Genomic DNA, 14,106 nt, shown 5'->3' with positions numbered 1-14,106 from the left:
GCAGGCTGAGACACTGGGCAAGCAGGCATGGCTTGGCACACTGGCAGGTGGGCACGGCTTGGAGACACTGGGCAACCGGGCACGGCTTGGAGACACTGGGCAAGCGGGCACGGCTTAGAGACACTGGGCAGGTAGGTGACGGCTTGAGACACAGTGCTAGCAGGAGTGGTATATGAGAGAACAGGTTTAGACCTGTTCACACAGGAGGTGCAGGTATGGATATAGGCAGGAAGGAGTGGAATATGAGGGAACAGGTTTGGACCTGTTCACACAGGAGGTGCAGGTATGGATATAGGCAGGAAGGAGTGGAATATGAAGGAACAGGTTTGGACCTGTTCACACAGGAGGTGCAGGTATGGATATAGGCAGGAAGGAGTGGAATATGAAGGAACAGGTTTGGACCTGTTCACACAGGAGGTGCAGGTAGGCGGAGCCGCAGGAGTGCGGAGTAGGCTGGGCTCCAAGGGAGCCGGGCAGGCAGAGCGGCTAGGGAGCCGAGCAGGCAGAGCGGCTAGAGAGCCGTGCAGGCAGAGCGGCTAGAGAGCCGTGCAGGCAGAGTGGCTAGAGAGCCATGCAGGCAGAGCGGCTAGAGAGCCGTGTAGGCAGAGCGGCTAGAGAGCCGTGCAGGCAGAGCAGCTAGAGAGCCGTGCAGGCAGAGCAGCTAGGGAACCGAGCAGGCAGAGCTGCGAGGGTGCAGATGCACAGATAAAGCTGCGAGGATGCAGATGCACAGATAAAGCTGCGAGGGTGCAGATGCACAGATAAAGCTGCGAGGGTGCAGATGCACAGATAAAGCTGCGAGGGTGCAGATGCACAGATAAAGCTGCGAGGGTGCAGATGCACAGATAAAGCTGCGAGGGTGCAGATGCACAGATAAAGCTGCGAGGGTGCAGATGCACAGATAAAGCTGCGAGGGTGCAGATGCACAGACAGGGAGGACACAAGGAAAGACACGGCAGAGAAGGAACCACAAACAAGGAAACTGACAGACAGGTAAGACTGAGTTCAGACAGAAACACAGGGCCAAAGACACAAGGACCAGGATATTCTGCCTCCTGGCAGGCAGGCAGAGAACAGACAAAGCACTGGGAACAAGACTCAAGGGCCAGGATATTCTGCCTCCTGGCAGGCGGACAAGGTACAATGCGAGACAAAGAGTATTCCTACAGAGAAGGAGATACACAGAACAGGGCCTGGCTTCCTCAGCAGCAAGATACTAACTGAGCATAGACATTGCACAGGCCATGTTTCAGTGGGAGTGGCGAAACTAAATAGTCAAGGGCTCCAGGTGATTGGTAAGGGACATATTACACAGGTGCACCCTCACTGCATAAGAACCAGAGAGTTCAGGCGCAGCCCACCTATACACACAGTCTGGAAACATGGAGAGCAGAGGCACAGAGCTGGCAACAGACAGAATTCACAGCATGGCTTGAAGCAGAAAGTAAGTTGGTGTGCGGGGGATGGGAGGCCATGCAGTGATGCCAGCAGGGTTGTTACAATAATATTACTGGTGATCCGTGTATTACCTGTACACTATACACAATATACAGTGCTCCTGTGTATAATTTCAACTGTGATTACTGTATTAACTGTACACTATATACTATATACAGAGCTTCTGTGTATAATGTCATTGGTGATCCAAGTATTACTTGTACGCTATACACTATATACAGATCTCCTGTGTATAATGGCACTTATGGTGATATTAGTATTGCTTTTTTATTAATAATCAGTATTGTAGTGTTCGGTCACTATGTGGTGGTAATATGTGGTCTGGATAAGCAGGATCACATATCATAGATAAAATATAACTTTTAAAATTCAAGATTAAAATATGGTTAGCCAATTCCTTGCAATGACATATACAGATGTTAAAGTGTTAAAGTGAACCAGTGTTCAATTAAAAAATGGTTGGATCTTACCATTAGACATTTTTGATCAGAAAAAAACATCATGCAGGAATGAGAAAAGGGAAATTAAGTCAGACAGGTAAAACTACATTTCCTGTCATGCTCAATTAAATATCGCCCGAGCTGACAAGGACAGCACCCAAGTGTGACCTATCCCTCTAAAAATGTCCTTGTACAAACCCTCTCTACACTTCTCATGACCCTATAGTGGGGGACACCTCAGGGGAGAAGAATGTACTGTATATAAGGGAATAAACTATCAAGGGTCCTGGGTAATCAGAGTCCTTCTACATTTCAAAAAAGGGCAATTACGGGGTGCCGTAATGATATCAGAACCAATATATGTGGCAGAATGCTGACAGAGTGCAGGATGAAATGCCTGCCAAAAGAATCTACCTTGTAGTGGTGACGGCTTAAAAAAATCTTTTGGCCAAAACAAAAACTAATAGCTACTGTATGTGACATGGTGTTCGATGGGAACTGTTAAAGTATTACTGATGAGGATGTTGTGCAGAAGTGTAGTTTTTTCAAGAGTGGGCTTTGGGACTGTGGAAGGTTCAGGGGCTGGAAGTGGATCTGGGGTGGAGCCTTGGCAGAGTTTCAAGGGGGGCCCGAAAATTTTGACAGTTTGGGGCCATAAAATTTCTGGTGGCAGCCCTGGCCCCAGCAGTCATATCTTTAGCGATCAGCAAGTTATCCCCTATCCTGTGCAAAATAACTTGTTTCTTTTTTTATTATAATTCTTTAATACAATTAACTTTTCTTTTTAGAGTTCCTTCCCTGTTCTGAAGAACTTTTTAGTCTAGATACATTCATTTTGTATAATAATATTTTATACAGGTCAGAAAACGCAGCGGACAGAATCTCTTCGCAATGAAAGAAATTAATTTGCACAACCCAGCGTTTGGTAAAGACAAAAGAGACCGAGAGAACAGCGCTGAGAACATAGTGTCTGAGCTAACAATAATCAGAGAGCAGGTACACATGAAGTATACGTGTATGGTGTATTGTTCACTTTCTGTCATTGTCCTTGAGGAACAAATTCAGGGAGTAATTGCTCCATTATAGCAACACATTATCTCAGGTGATCGCATGGAGTAAAACTAATGTAGGCAAAATTAACCTTCATCATAAATAATGTTGCAGGCTTCTTTTGTGCCAGACACAAATTCTATTGCATAAAAATGTACACAAACTTTTTTAGTGATAACAGAATTAAAAGTCAAATCAGATAGTACAAAACAAAGACAGCAGGCAGGCAACGATAAGAATCAATTCTACTATTTTATTTCCTTATAAAACTACCCAAAGAAAATACTGCACTAAAGTCTCATAAACGGAATCTTTTATTTAAAGAGAATACAACAAATTAATAAAAACCAATAGTTAAAAGACAGAGTACCCCAATGGAGGGCCACAAAATGCAATGTGTAGTACAAGTAATAAAAGATTTTAATTATATAGTGTATATCCCAATGCCTACAGCGTATGTCCCTGTGGACAATGCAGAAAACTTAAAAAGAAAACCAGCTCACCAGCGAAGGCATCTTGATTATCGGAGCACGGAGACGCCGTGTCGGGGCACTTGGAAGATAAATGGAAGAAATTCTCCAGCTCCACGATGTTGTGAAAAACAGACTTCTTTATTCACATCAAACAATAACACGCTTAAGGGTGCCTAGACACCAGAAACGCATTGAGAACCCAAGCATCTGCATTTCCTATGCTGGCATTTTACTCCCACTTTTTTATCGTTTGATGTGAATAAAGAAGTCTGTTTTTCACAACATCGTGGAGCTGGAGAATTTCTTCTAATTATCTTCCAAAAACAGAAAACTACATACAGTACGTATTAAAGGCAACACTTACATCATGTGTAAAATAGCGCTCACTGTATGTGTTGGGGGACACTCGCTTGTCAATGGGATTAAGGCACACAGGAACGGTTTCTCACTTAAACAGACCATCCGATTATTTAAATACAGTATAAACCGGAGAGAGTACAGTCCATTTCGTTACATCCACGAACATAACAAGACCCCAATCTGCTCATGTAGCAGAAACACCTCTCTGCCTTTCTTGCAACCCCCTTGTCCGAGGTTACCTTCCAGGAGCTCCGCTCCACACGCTGACTCCTTGTCAGTCCTGGCTTTCAGGGAAGCTGCCTCACTGGGATCATTGTCCTGGATGATGACTTGCTCAACAGGCCAAACCCAACAGTTCCAGACCCTCAGAAGGACGGTAGTTTCCACAATGTAGTTAGCCGTCACAAGCTCTGCAGGTACACGGCCTCACCATGTGCTGTTATGAATGAGTCACCGGAGGAGGAGAAAACAATACAAGCTAAGTCCAGAAAACCGGAGAGGTTGGTAGCTATCGGATTGCAGACCCCTGATCCTATTCACCACAACTAACAGTAGCCGTGGGGGGTTCCTACGGTGCCCTAGACCCCTCGTCACAGCCGGAGAACTACATAAGCCTAAAGAAAGAAAGGGGAAATCTAAACTGCCCCAGAGCAGACCCCAAAGCAATAGACAGCCCCCAACATGTATTGTCGGTGAAAAACAGATGAAAACACAAACACAGACAGAAAGACAGGCTGAGCAAACGATGGGGCCCAACTAACTAGATAGGACAGGACAGAAAAGATGCTGGCTGCAATCCGCAAAAAACCCTACAAAAATGTCCCAACCGTCTGATAGGAAAAAAGGCCCTGAAGTCGCTAGACTTCAAAATCACTTTATCAGCACTCAGGTATATTCTGAAAACAGCAAAGAGATCAACTGATCAGAGACAAAAATGGAATTCAGCCAGTCCCAACCAGGACTGGCTGAATACAAACACTAAGGAAACCAGACAAAATCTCATGGAATAATAGCAGGGCAAAAACTTAGCTTTTAGTAGACAGAAACTAAAACTGGATGCCAGAGCTCAGAGCAGAAAGGATCACCAGCAAACCCTGCAGGGCGTCGGCTGCCTTATATCCACTCAGAAATTCCAGATGTCCAATCACACTCCGCCTGTTCAGATGACAGGTTCTTCCCATCCCAATCAATTTCACTACCTCTCTTCACCAGCAGAGGGAGTTCATCAGACATCAAAGGTGAAGGGGAAAATGAACTCACAACAATGTGCTATTCAGGAAAGCCTGTCCTTTTGCAGGACCTTCCAACACAGAGTCCATGTGATCGCACCACAGTCTTATTATAACGTATGAGACCCTCCCCTTGATGGGAGGTGTGTGGGTAGCCAGACCCGCCCAGCTCTCTGGCTAACCCTGTAAGCCCAGCCCCTTATAAGCTATATAAGACTCGTGGAACTACAGGTTCCAGAGCAACATTTCATGCTTACAGCGCAGAGAACCTCCTCCTCTGTGACACATACTGGCCATTCACAACAGCGCCGGTCACTGTCTCACACATGGGATGAAGTTAACAGATCATTGCTGTGTGGCCAAGTCACCCCAACATGCGTTTTACCCATGCTTTGTCAGGGTTCGTGATAAACAATGAAGAAAGAAGATCCAATTGCAATCCTTAAATTGTTACTGTCATTTGTTTGCTTTTCAGTAATTATTTTCCCTGCACAATAACTTAAGCCCCCGTCACACACAGCGATCTCGCTAGCAAGATCGCTGCTGAGTCACAAGTTTTGTGACGCAACAGCTATCTCAACAGCGAGATCACTGTGTGTGACACTTATGAGCGACCGGCCCCCCCTGCCGGGTATCGCTGATCGTTCTGGAATGGCCAGGACATTTTTTTGATTGCTGGTCTCCCGCTGGCCAGCACGCATCGCTGCGTGTGGCAGGCGGGAGACCAGCGATCAGCAAGCTGGAGCTGGTAACCAAGGTAAACATCGGGTTTCTAAGCGCCGCGCGTTACTTAGAAACCCGATGTGTACCTTAGTTACCAGCACGCTGGTGCAGGGAGCTGGTAACTAAGGTACACATCAGGTTTCTAAGTGCCACGTGGCGCTTAGAAACCCGAAGTGTGCCTTGGTTGCCAGCTCCCTGCACCAGCGCGCTGGTAACTAAGGTACACAGTGGGTAACTAAGCGACGTGCGTCGCTTGCTACCCACGTGTCGCTGGTGCTGATCGCTGGTGAAGCTGCCTGTTTGGCAGCTCACCAGCGATCATGTAGCGACACACCAGCGATCCTGACAAGGTCATATAGTTTTTGGGATCGCTGGTGCATCGCTATGTGTGACGGGGACCTTAGTCTTGCAGGGAAACAGTTGCTTCAGCTGAAACAGCTGTTGTGATTGTGCAGGGGACGTCAGCGGTACAGGGCTTATAGCCACAGCATGACAGTGAACGCAGCCAAAAGAAAGATTTTACTCAAACACTTTCTTAATCTTAGTATCTTAAACGGAATCTGAGAGCAGGGCTACAACTGCAATTGTGTTTGTGATGAAAACACGTTCAGCTTTGCTGTATTGTGTTAGTTATAATCACACACATCTCTGCCGTGACACCAGAACAGACTTTCAGTCATTGCATGTCTCACACTGGGAGATCTATGTCCATTCCAAAGATCTTAACAGCTTATTTACATATTAAGTTAAATGAGGATTTCTATGGAGTAAGACATCGGATTGCAGATATTAAGGTATCATATTTTTCAACTTCTGATGACCTGCATGCCCATATAGATGGCTTGGGAGGGTTAATCCTACAGCCTGATCCCCTTAAAACCATGTGTTGCGTGTTGATGACCTTAGTCATCTGCATATTACTGCGCATGAAGCTCGTAGGAGTACACATACCATTTTCCTGTGATGGAAACTTGGACAAAGATGCAAAGCTCCAACAGCTTAACAGTAAGTACTCAACTAACAATCAATTTCATATGGTCTATTATATAACATATATTATAAAACTGGGGAAACTTAAATGACCACATGGTTTTTGACTATTTTATGGGCATGCTTTTACCTGCAGTATGGATATTGCAGTTTTCCTAAAATCTTATATCCTATTTCTAGTAAGGCTAAATTTTCTTGTTGTTTTTTTTCTTGTATGTGAAAAATAGACAATATTATTTTCTAAACTGTCCTGACCTGGATCTATTTTTGGTCTGTGTGAGCATTTTTTTTTTTACAATTTCCATGTTATCCGTTTCTTTTGTGTGAATTTTTTTTTTTAAAAGATTCTCCTATTAGTCGAAAATGGGCAACACTCGGATGTCACAAATTTGGCAAATTAATGCTACAGGTTTTTTTCAGTGGTTATTCCACTCGAATGGGTAACATTGGTCAACAATATGGATCATTGTTTGGCAATTGGTTTGCAAAAGAAGGAGATATATTGTAACAGATGTGTGAGATATCAATCAAATAAACAGATTATATCCGCACAACAAAAACTGATGTGTGAATGAGCCCTAAGACTACGTTCCCATGATCAGGAAATAGCAGCGCTTTTGATACAGCGTATTTTTGCCACGTCCAAAACTATGCGTTCAATCACACAGATAAATCCACATGTGTTCATTGAACAATGCATCCAATATATTCTATTGTGAACATTTCTGTCTCTGCAACAGAAATTGGCATGCTGCGGCTCGTAAACCCGCACCGTGGGTGAGTTTACAGAACATCAAATAGAAGCACAGTGGACATGGGATGTCTTTAAATCCCAAGCACTGTGCTTATATCGTAGAACGCAATGTTTTGGACAAAGCGCAGGTGAGCTTCATCCAAAATGCTGATATTCCGGATCGTGGGCACATACCCTACCAGACATTTTGTGTGGTGCAAAAGGGACTTAATCATGCAATAGCAATAGAATCACAGAGTTCACCAATGTGATCCTCTCACACTTGAAGATTATTTTCACCTAAATGTCAAATTTTGTTTAGTTTGTCAATATACATATTTCCAGCTTTCTTGGTATTTTCTTGACTGTTATATGGTTGTGATTTCTAATGTGCAAACAATAGCATCATCATATTTTGTCTTACAGCTTTGTCATCCAAACATTGTTCACTATTATAGGACGTTCCTAGAAAGTAAGTAACTTATCTCAAGAGGATATGAAGAAGTTTTTGTTTTTCTTATTCCTTAGATGTACTGTTTTTTCCTCTATATTATGTGTCTCAAAGACAATATCTATTGGTTATGTGGGTAGCAATTCATTTAAACTAAGTGATTTTCTGTAAAATAAATATAAAGTGAGGGGTGGAACCACTGTGCCGTGGTCCGAGGAGAGCCTGGATGGGCGTTACTAGGTGAGCACCTGACTCTTCACTGGAGCCGCTGATGGTAGGGTTAGGCTTTATTGCCGATGGACACCAGGTGCTACTCCAGGTCAGACCTCGGACGCAAAGGGACAGGTAGCTGGACGGTCCAGTAGGAGAGTACTGCTGAAACACAGACTGGCATGGCAGGTTTAGACGGGTCCAGCTGATATACAGACTAGCATGGCAGGTGCAGGCAGGTCTGACTGATATACAGATTGGCATAGCAAGTGCAGGCAGGTCCGGCTGATATATAGATTGACATGGCAGGTGCAGGCAGGTCTGGCTGATATATAGATTGGTATAGCAGGTGCAGGCAGGTCCGGCTGATATACAGACTGGTATGGCATGTGCAAGCGGCTCCGGCTGAAATACAGACTAACAAGGCAGGTGCTAGCAAAGAGGTTAGGGAAGGATGGAGAGAAATTAACAGGACTAGCGGACAGGGACCTGAGATCTAGCAAGTGTCCATTGGCTGGGGACACTTTAGGACTGTGCGTGCGGCCCCTTTAAGAAAGAGGGAGCATGCATGCACTAAGCACAGTTCCAGAGGATCTGCATGCAGTGCGTGGACCCAGGGCAGCAACCGGATAAGAAGAAGGAAGTACGGGATGGGGGTCGCGGCAGTGAGTGGGAAGAGGGGCAGGGGGCAGGGTGCAGGCACACCGGTGCTACAAATAATCACTTAAAATTAAAAAAAACCTTGAACATACAGGCATCATTATTGTGTCCTCAAACCAGTGTCTCATGAGCTGTATGTAATCCTCCAGACCATTTTTGTGCTTTGACTCCAGGGAGAACTTTCTTGATTTAGAACCACATCACTGAAAGTTATCACAAAGGGCACTTGACTCAATCAGTATTGAACTAGGCTTAGTACCAGCGCAGTATCATTGCCACATTGAATTGATTGATTGGTTTCAATGCAGTTACAAGTGAAAAGTTGGAATAAAGCTGATATTTTCCTTTTTTACGTAATAATTTACAACTCTAAAAAAATCAATGAGAAAACGTTGCTTTTCAAATACAAAGTTAATAGGAATCTTCCATCAGATTCTTGTTATATAATCTGAGAGTAGCATGAAGTAGGGACAGAGACTCTGTTTCCAGCTATGTGTCAATTATTGGGCATGCTATCAGTTTGATAACAAAATGCTGTTTTCTCTGCTGTACTTACTGGGTTGTTTTGTTGTAGTTTAAATAAAATCAGTGCTGGACAGAACATCTATTGTACCATGAAGTCCTCCTACACTGTGCAACCCTGCCCATGCCACTGATTGGCTTTCTGTGTCCTTTGTACTTTGGAAGAAAATTGAAAATTGGTGGGGGCGTGGCTACACAGAGCAGGAGGACTAGGGGGCACAAGCCAACTGATCCTCTAGTGATAATCTACTGCTATCAAAATAGTAAATGGCACATCGCTGAAATCAGGGTCTGTTTCTCTACATTATGCTGTTGTCAGTTGAAATAGCAAAATGCCTGCTATTGGATTCATATTGGTGAACATATGGTAAGAAAATTTGATTGTGGATAGCTCATGTAAGCGATAAAATTAAATCTTATAAAAGGCTGATCTACCATCACCTAAGGGTAAATGTTGTAGTATTAATAGTTAATGTCATCCCTTGTGTGTGTTTCAGATGACAAACTTTACATCGTTATGGAGCTCATAGAAGGGGCACCACTGGGCGAGCATTTAAAGTCTCTAAAGGAGAAAAAGCAGCAGTTTACAGAAGAACGCCTTTGGCACATTTTTGTACAGGTAAATATAAATATCTTATGGTGCAGTAATATATACCATATATAGCTTAGTTGAGTAGCACACAAATAATGGATAAATTGTGCACCTATTCAGCATGCGTAGTATTCAACGTTTCCCTGTCTATCTTGTGAACATGTCTGACATTATAGCTGATGCCAACAGTCACAAAACTGACCTTTATGAACAATTTGATCCATTTTGTCTTCATAGACAGGAGATCCAAATACGGTATATGTCTATGAGCTCTTAAAATCACTGACTGAAACCTTATGTGATGCTCACAAATGTGTAGGAGAATTATGATGTTTTATTATCACAAAACAAATTGTTGTAGTTGTAGTCGTTTAATCGTGGCTGAGGCTGGGAATTAGATATCACTGGGATGTTATAGGGCTTGTGAATTCTTTTGTAGGTGTCCTTTTTCATGAATAGCTGATGTTACTAGGCGGGACAAATTGAAGTTAGAAAACTGCGTCCCGCCGATCACGAGTAGTCATCTTGGCGGTACTGATGTGGTGATTAGTCAAGGTCTCCCCGCTGTCTCCCACTCTACATTGATGTCTCACTGAGCGTGTGATGTCAGCCTTAACAATGATAAGTAAAAAGTCACAGTGATGGAGCAGTCAGAAGGCCATATAACAAGGACGACGATCACATCGCCGTGTACTGACTGTCCGGTGGCTCTCATGACCCGAGTGTGACAGCTGCATAGAAATACATGCTGTCACCCACGGGTTAGGGCTCCTTGTTTTTCCTTATGCTGAAGATAGTTGTCCTAATGCAGAATAAATTTGGATCCAAAGAAAAACAAGGTGTCCTGTAAGTGATAATATGGCCCACACAATGCCGTAACTTCAACATTATCAAGACTGTAGGGGATTACCTGAAGAAACAGAAGATCTACGCAAGCTTAAATCAACAAAGATCTGTGAAGCAAGTGTATCTGGAAGAATCAATGGTTTGATGCTGCCTTAAAGGCTAAGGGCGGTCATACCAAATATTGATTTAATTTATATTTCTCTTTTGTTCATTCACTTTACATTGCAGCATCTTTTCCATATCTGCTTAAAAACTTTTCACAGTGCTGTATATGCATAATTGGTATCTCCACATCCATAATGAAGTGAGTGTCATTTATCCCACATAGTGAACCCTATAAAAAAGAAAAAAAATCTGTGCCAAAATGTCTGGTTTAGGTTACTGGCCTTCCCCACAAAAAATGGAATGTGAAGTGATCAAAAGACAAGCATACCTCAAAATGATACAGCTTCCCCTACAAATAGAAGCCCTCACCCGACTCCAAAAAAAACTTTTGGCTGCTAAGATATGACAGCACAAAAAAAAAAACAAATAATTTTTGGAAAAAAACTTGTAGAGAAGTAGTAAAATCACCCTAAAACTGTAGCAATTTGATATCGTACAAAGTTTATCAATCAAGTTAGCATATCATTTACACTGCGGGACTCCATGTAAAAAATAAAAAAAACACCAGAATTGCTGTTTGTAGTCCACATATCCTTCAGTCAAAAAAAAAAAATCAATTAAGAATTTGTATGTACGCCAAAATAATATCCATGAGAACGTAAAAAAAAAAAGTTCTCGACTAGCTTGAGTGACAGAAAGATGAAAAAGTTATGGCTGTAAGAATATGCGTATACAAAAACTTTGTATTACAAAAAGTATTTTTATTTAGTAGAAGCAGTAAAACAAATAAGAAATATTTATATATTTGTTATAGTGACTGAATAAACTTAACAGGTGAATTATTCCAAGATGAATAGCAAAACCTAAGAAATAATGACAGAATTGCTGTTTTTCTTCCATTCTACATGCTTTCAAAAATATTTTTATGCCGCACATCTTAGGGACTGTATCCAAATTACCACTCAGCCGAGTTATAGGCTTTTATGATCAGATGGGTCAACTATACTTAGGTTTGACTAAATTTATATAAGATGTACAGGCATAGAAAAGCACAACATGCCACACTTTCTGCACTTCTTATAAAAGTATACCTTTCATAAAGTTGGTCCAACGTAATCCTAGTTGTTCTACGTCTCATCATAAAATTTTGTTGTAAAAATTAGAAATTGATGATAAACTTTTAACCCTTCTAACTTCCTAACAAAATAAAATTATGTTTAAAAGATTATGCTGATGGAGGTTGACATGTGCTAAATGTTATTCATTATTTATTCTGCATGGTATATTTGTCTGGTTTAAGGGTATAAAAATGTGAAATTTTTAATATTGCAAAATTTTCACCCAAATTCCAATATTTTCACAAATAAACACAAAATATTGGCCTAAATTTACTACTGTTATGAAGTACAACATGTCACGAAAAACTAATATTAGAATTGATGGGATCCATTGAAGCGTTTCAGAGTTATTACCACATAAAGTGACACTGGTCAAAATTGAAAAATTTGGCTGGTCAGGAAGGTGAAAACAGGCTTCAAGTTGAAGGAGTTAACAAAAAAATAAACAAATATTTCAAATTTGATGTTGATATAAAGTAGATGTGGAAACATGGGGGGGGTCAGTGGGTGCCCTGGTCCACTAGCCAAATCCACATTGACCAGGGATCATCCCACTGAATGCCTGCTGTCCTTTTACCATGGGCTTAACGCTACTCAGACAACACAGGGTGGGGGTAAAACAGTGTGGCAATATTTTATTGAACCACAAAACAGGCAAATAACACATAGAACAGTCCCAGCACAATACCAAAGATGGTGCACATTACCGAGTCTCACCCTTCCATTGACTTTCCAGGATAAGGACAGCTGTAACTTCAGAGATTCCAGGGCCAACTACCCCACCTGTGACACAGAGAGGAGGTAACAACAAGCTTAGGAAGATGACAGTCCATTCAGATACAAGGCCAGTTGACCGGGAGGTCACAACCTAGCTGCAGTTTCCAGGGCCGAATACCTCACCTGTGTCACGCACAGAGAGAAGGTAATAACAAGCTTAGGAAGATGACAGTCCATTGAGGTACAAGGCCAGTTGACCGGAGGGTCACAACTTGGCTTCTCTGAATATCTCCACAGAGGCAGGCAACTGGCGGCTCCCAATCCTGGCATTCTCGAAATGTATCCATGAATTTGCGATGGTCAATGGAGCAGATCTGTATTCTTCCAGCCAGGGCAAGGTTCCTTAAGCTGGCATTGTGTAGAATGACAAATCTGTGTGCCTCGTGATGGAGCCATGATGTCTTGGCTGCTGTCCTGTCTCTGGTTCTTTGGATGTTTGGATGTCTTGGCTAAATTTCTGTCTCTCCACACAGAGGCATGTAACCTCTTTTTATAGTTAACAAGTGTCCTTCATTCAGTATTTACAGGTAAAGGGGAAGAATGTGTAATCAACATATTAACACTCATTACTAGTCATCCAGGATAAGAGCACAATGTGTTACAACAGATTGTCAACTTACAAGTCAGTATTACAGGCTTACACAAGCAAAAGTCTATTTTCTTGACCAACCAGAAAGAAACACATAAATTCAAAAGTCAACACATAGACAACAGTCTATTCTTGCTGGCTTGCTGAAAATAGAAATCTGGTAAATGATGATACAGTGCTGTGTCTTCACAGTAGACATATATCAAATGACAGTTATTACCTATATTGTGCAGTATGTTTGTTTTATTAGCTAAAAATAATTTATTTGTGAATTGTGATTTTTTTCAAAATGGTCACTAGATTTCTGATATTTTCTCTCTATATAGAAATCAATGTGTGTGTGTGTGTGTGTGTGTGTATCACCAACCAATCACAAAGCATCTTTCATTTCACCAGAACTGTTCAAAAGAAGCTAAGCTGTGATTGGTTGCTATGACCAACAGTTTTCCTTGCAACCAATTACTAAGCATCTTTCATTTCACCAGAGCTGGTTAAAAGTAGCTGAGCTGTGATTGGTTGCTATGCGCAAGTTTTCCCACTTGACAACACCTCAGCAGATACTGACATGGTGGGAGAAATCTAGCATCCCCAGGAACAAAAGCTCCAGCCATCGTCTGTCCTCCAGAAAGGAGCAGTGAGTGACAGAAATGAATCCCCCCTCCCGTGTGGTATCATTAAGTGACACACATGAATGTAGGAAAGTGCACATATTAAATGTCATGTGGATTTAATATTTTCTCGGACACTTTTATGCATTATTGATGTGTTACTGTGCTCTGA

The 14,106-nt window shown here is 42.2% G+C and overlaps 1 protein-coding gene across 3 annotated transcripts in view; it reads left to right on the top strand.

Moving 5' to 3' along the window:
- The window catches only part of NEK10 (NIMA related kinase 10), a 419,159-nt gene that overhangs the window by 187,588 nt on the left and 217,465 nt on the right, over positions 1–14,106 (top strand). For all 3 annotated transcript variants that reach the window (XR_012230919.1, XM_073568458.1, XM_073568451.1), the window contains exons 19-21: positions 2,757–2,894; positions 7,883–7,928; positions 9,797–9,918. Coding sequence is in view for 2 of the 3 variants with exons in the window: in XM_073568458.1 (XP_073424559.1) it covers positions 2,757–2,894; positions 7,883–7,928; positions 9,797–9,918 (306 nt within the window). In the remaining variant the exon portion in view is untranslated. The remainder of the gene's footprint in view (positions 1–2,756; positions 2,895–7,882; positions 7,929–9,796; positions 9,919–14,106) is intronic.

This window comes from Dendrobates tinctorius, unplaced genomic scaffold (genome assembly GCF_039654945.1).
Source record: "Dendrobates tinctorius isolate UK_male_01 unplaced genomic scaffold, ASM3965494v1 ptg000005l, whole genome shotgun sequence".
Classification (NCBI taxonomy): Eukaryota; Metazoa; Chordata; class Amphibia; order Anura; family Dendrobatidae; genus Dendrobates; species Dendrobates tinctorius.
The sequence above is the reverse complement of the archived record's forward strand: the minus strand, read 5'-3'. Positions and strand labels throughout refer to the sequence as shown.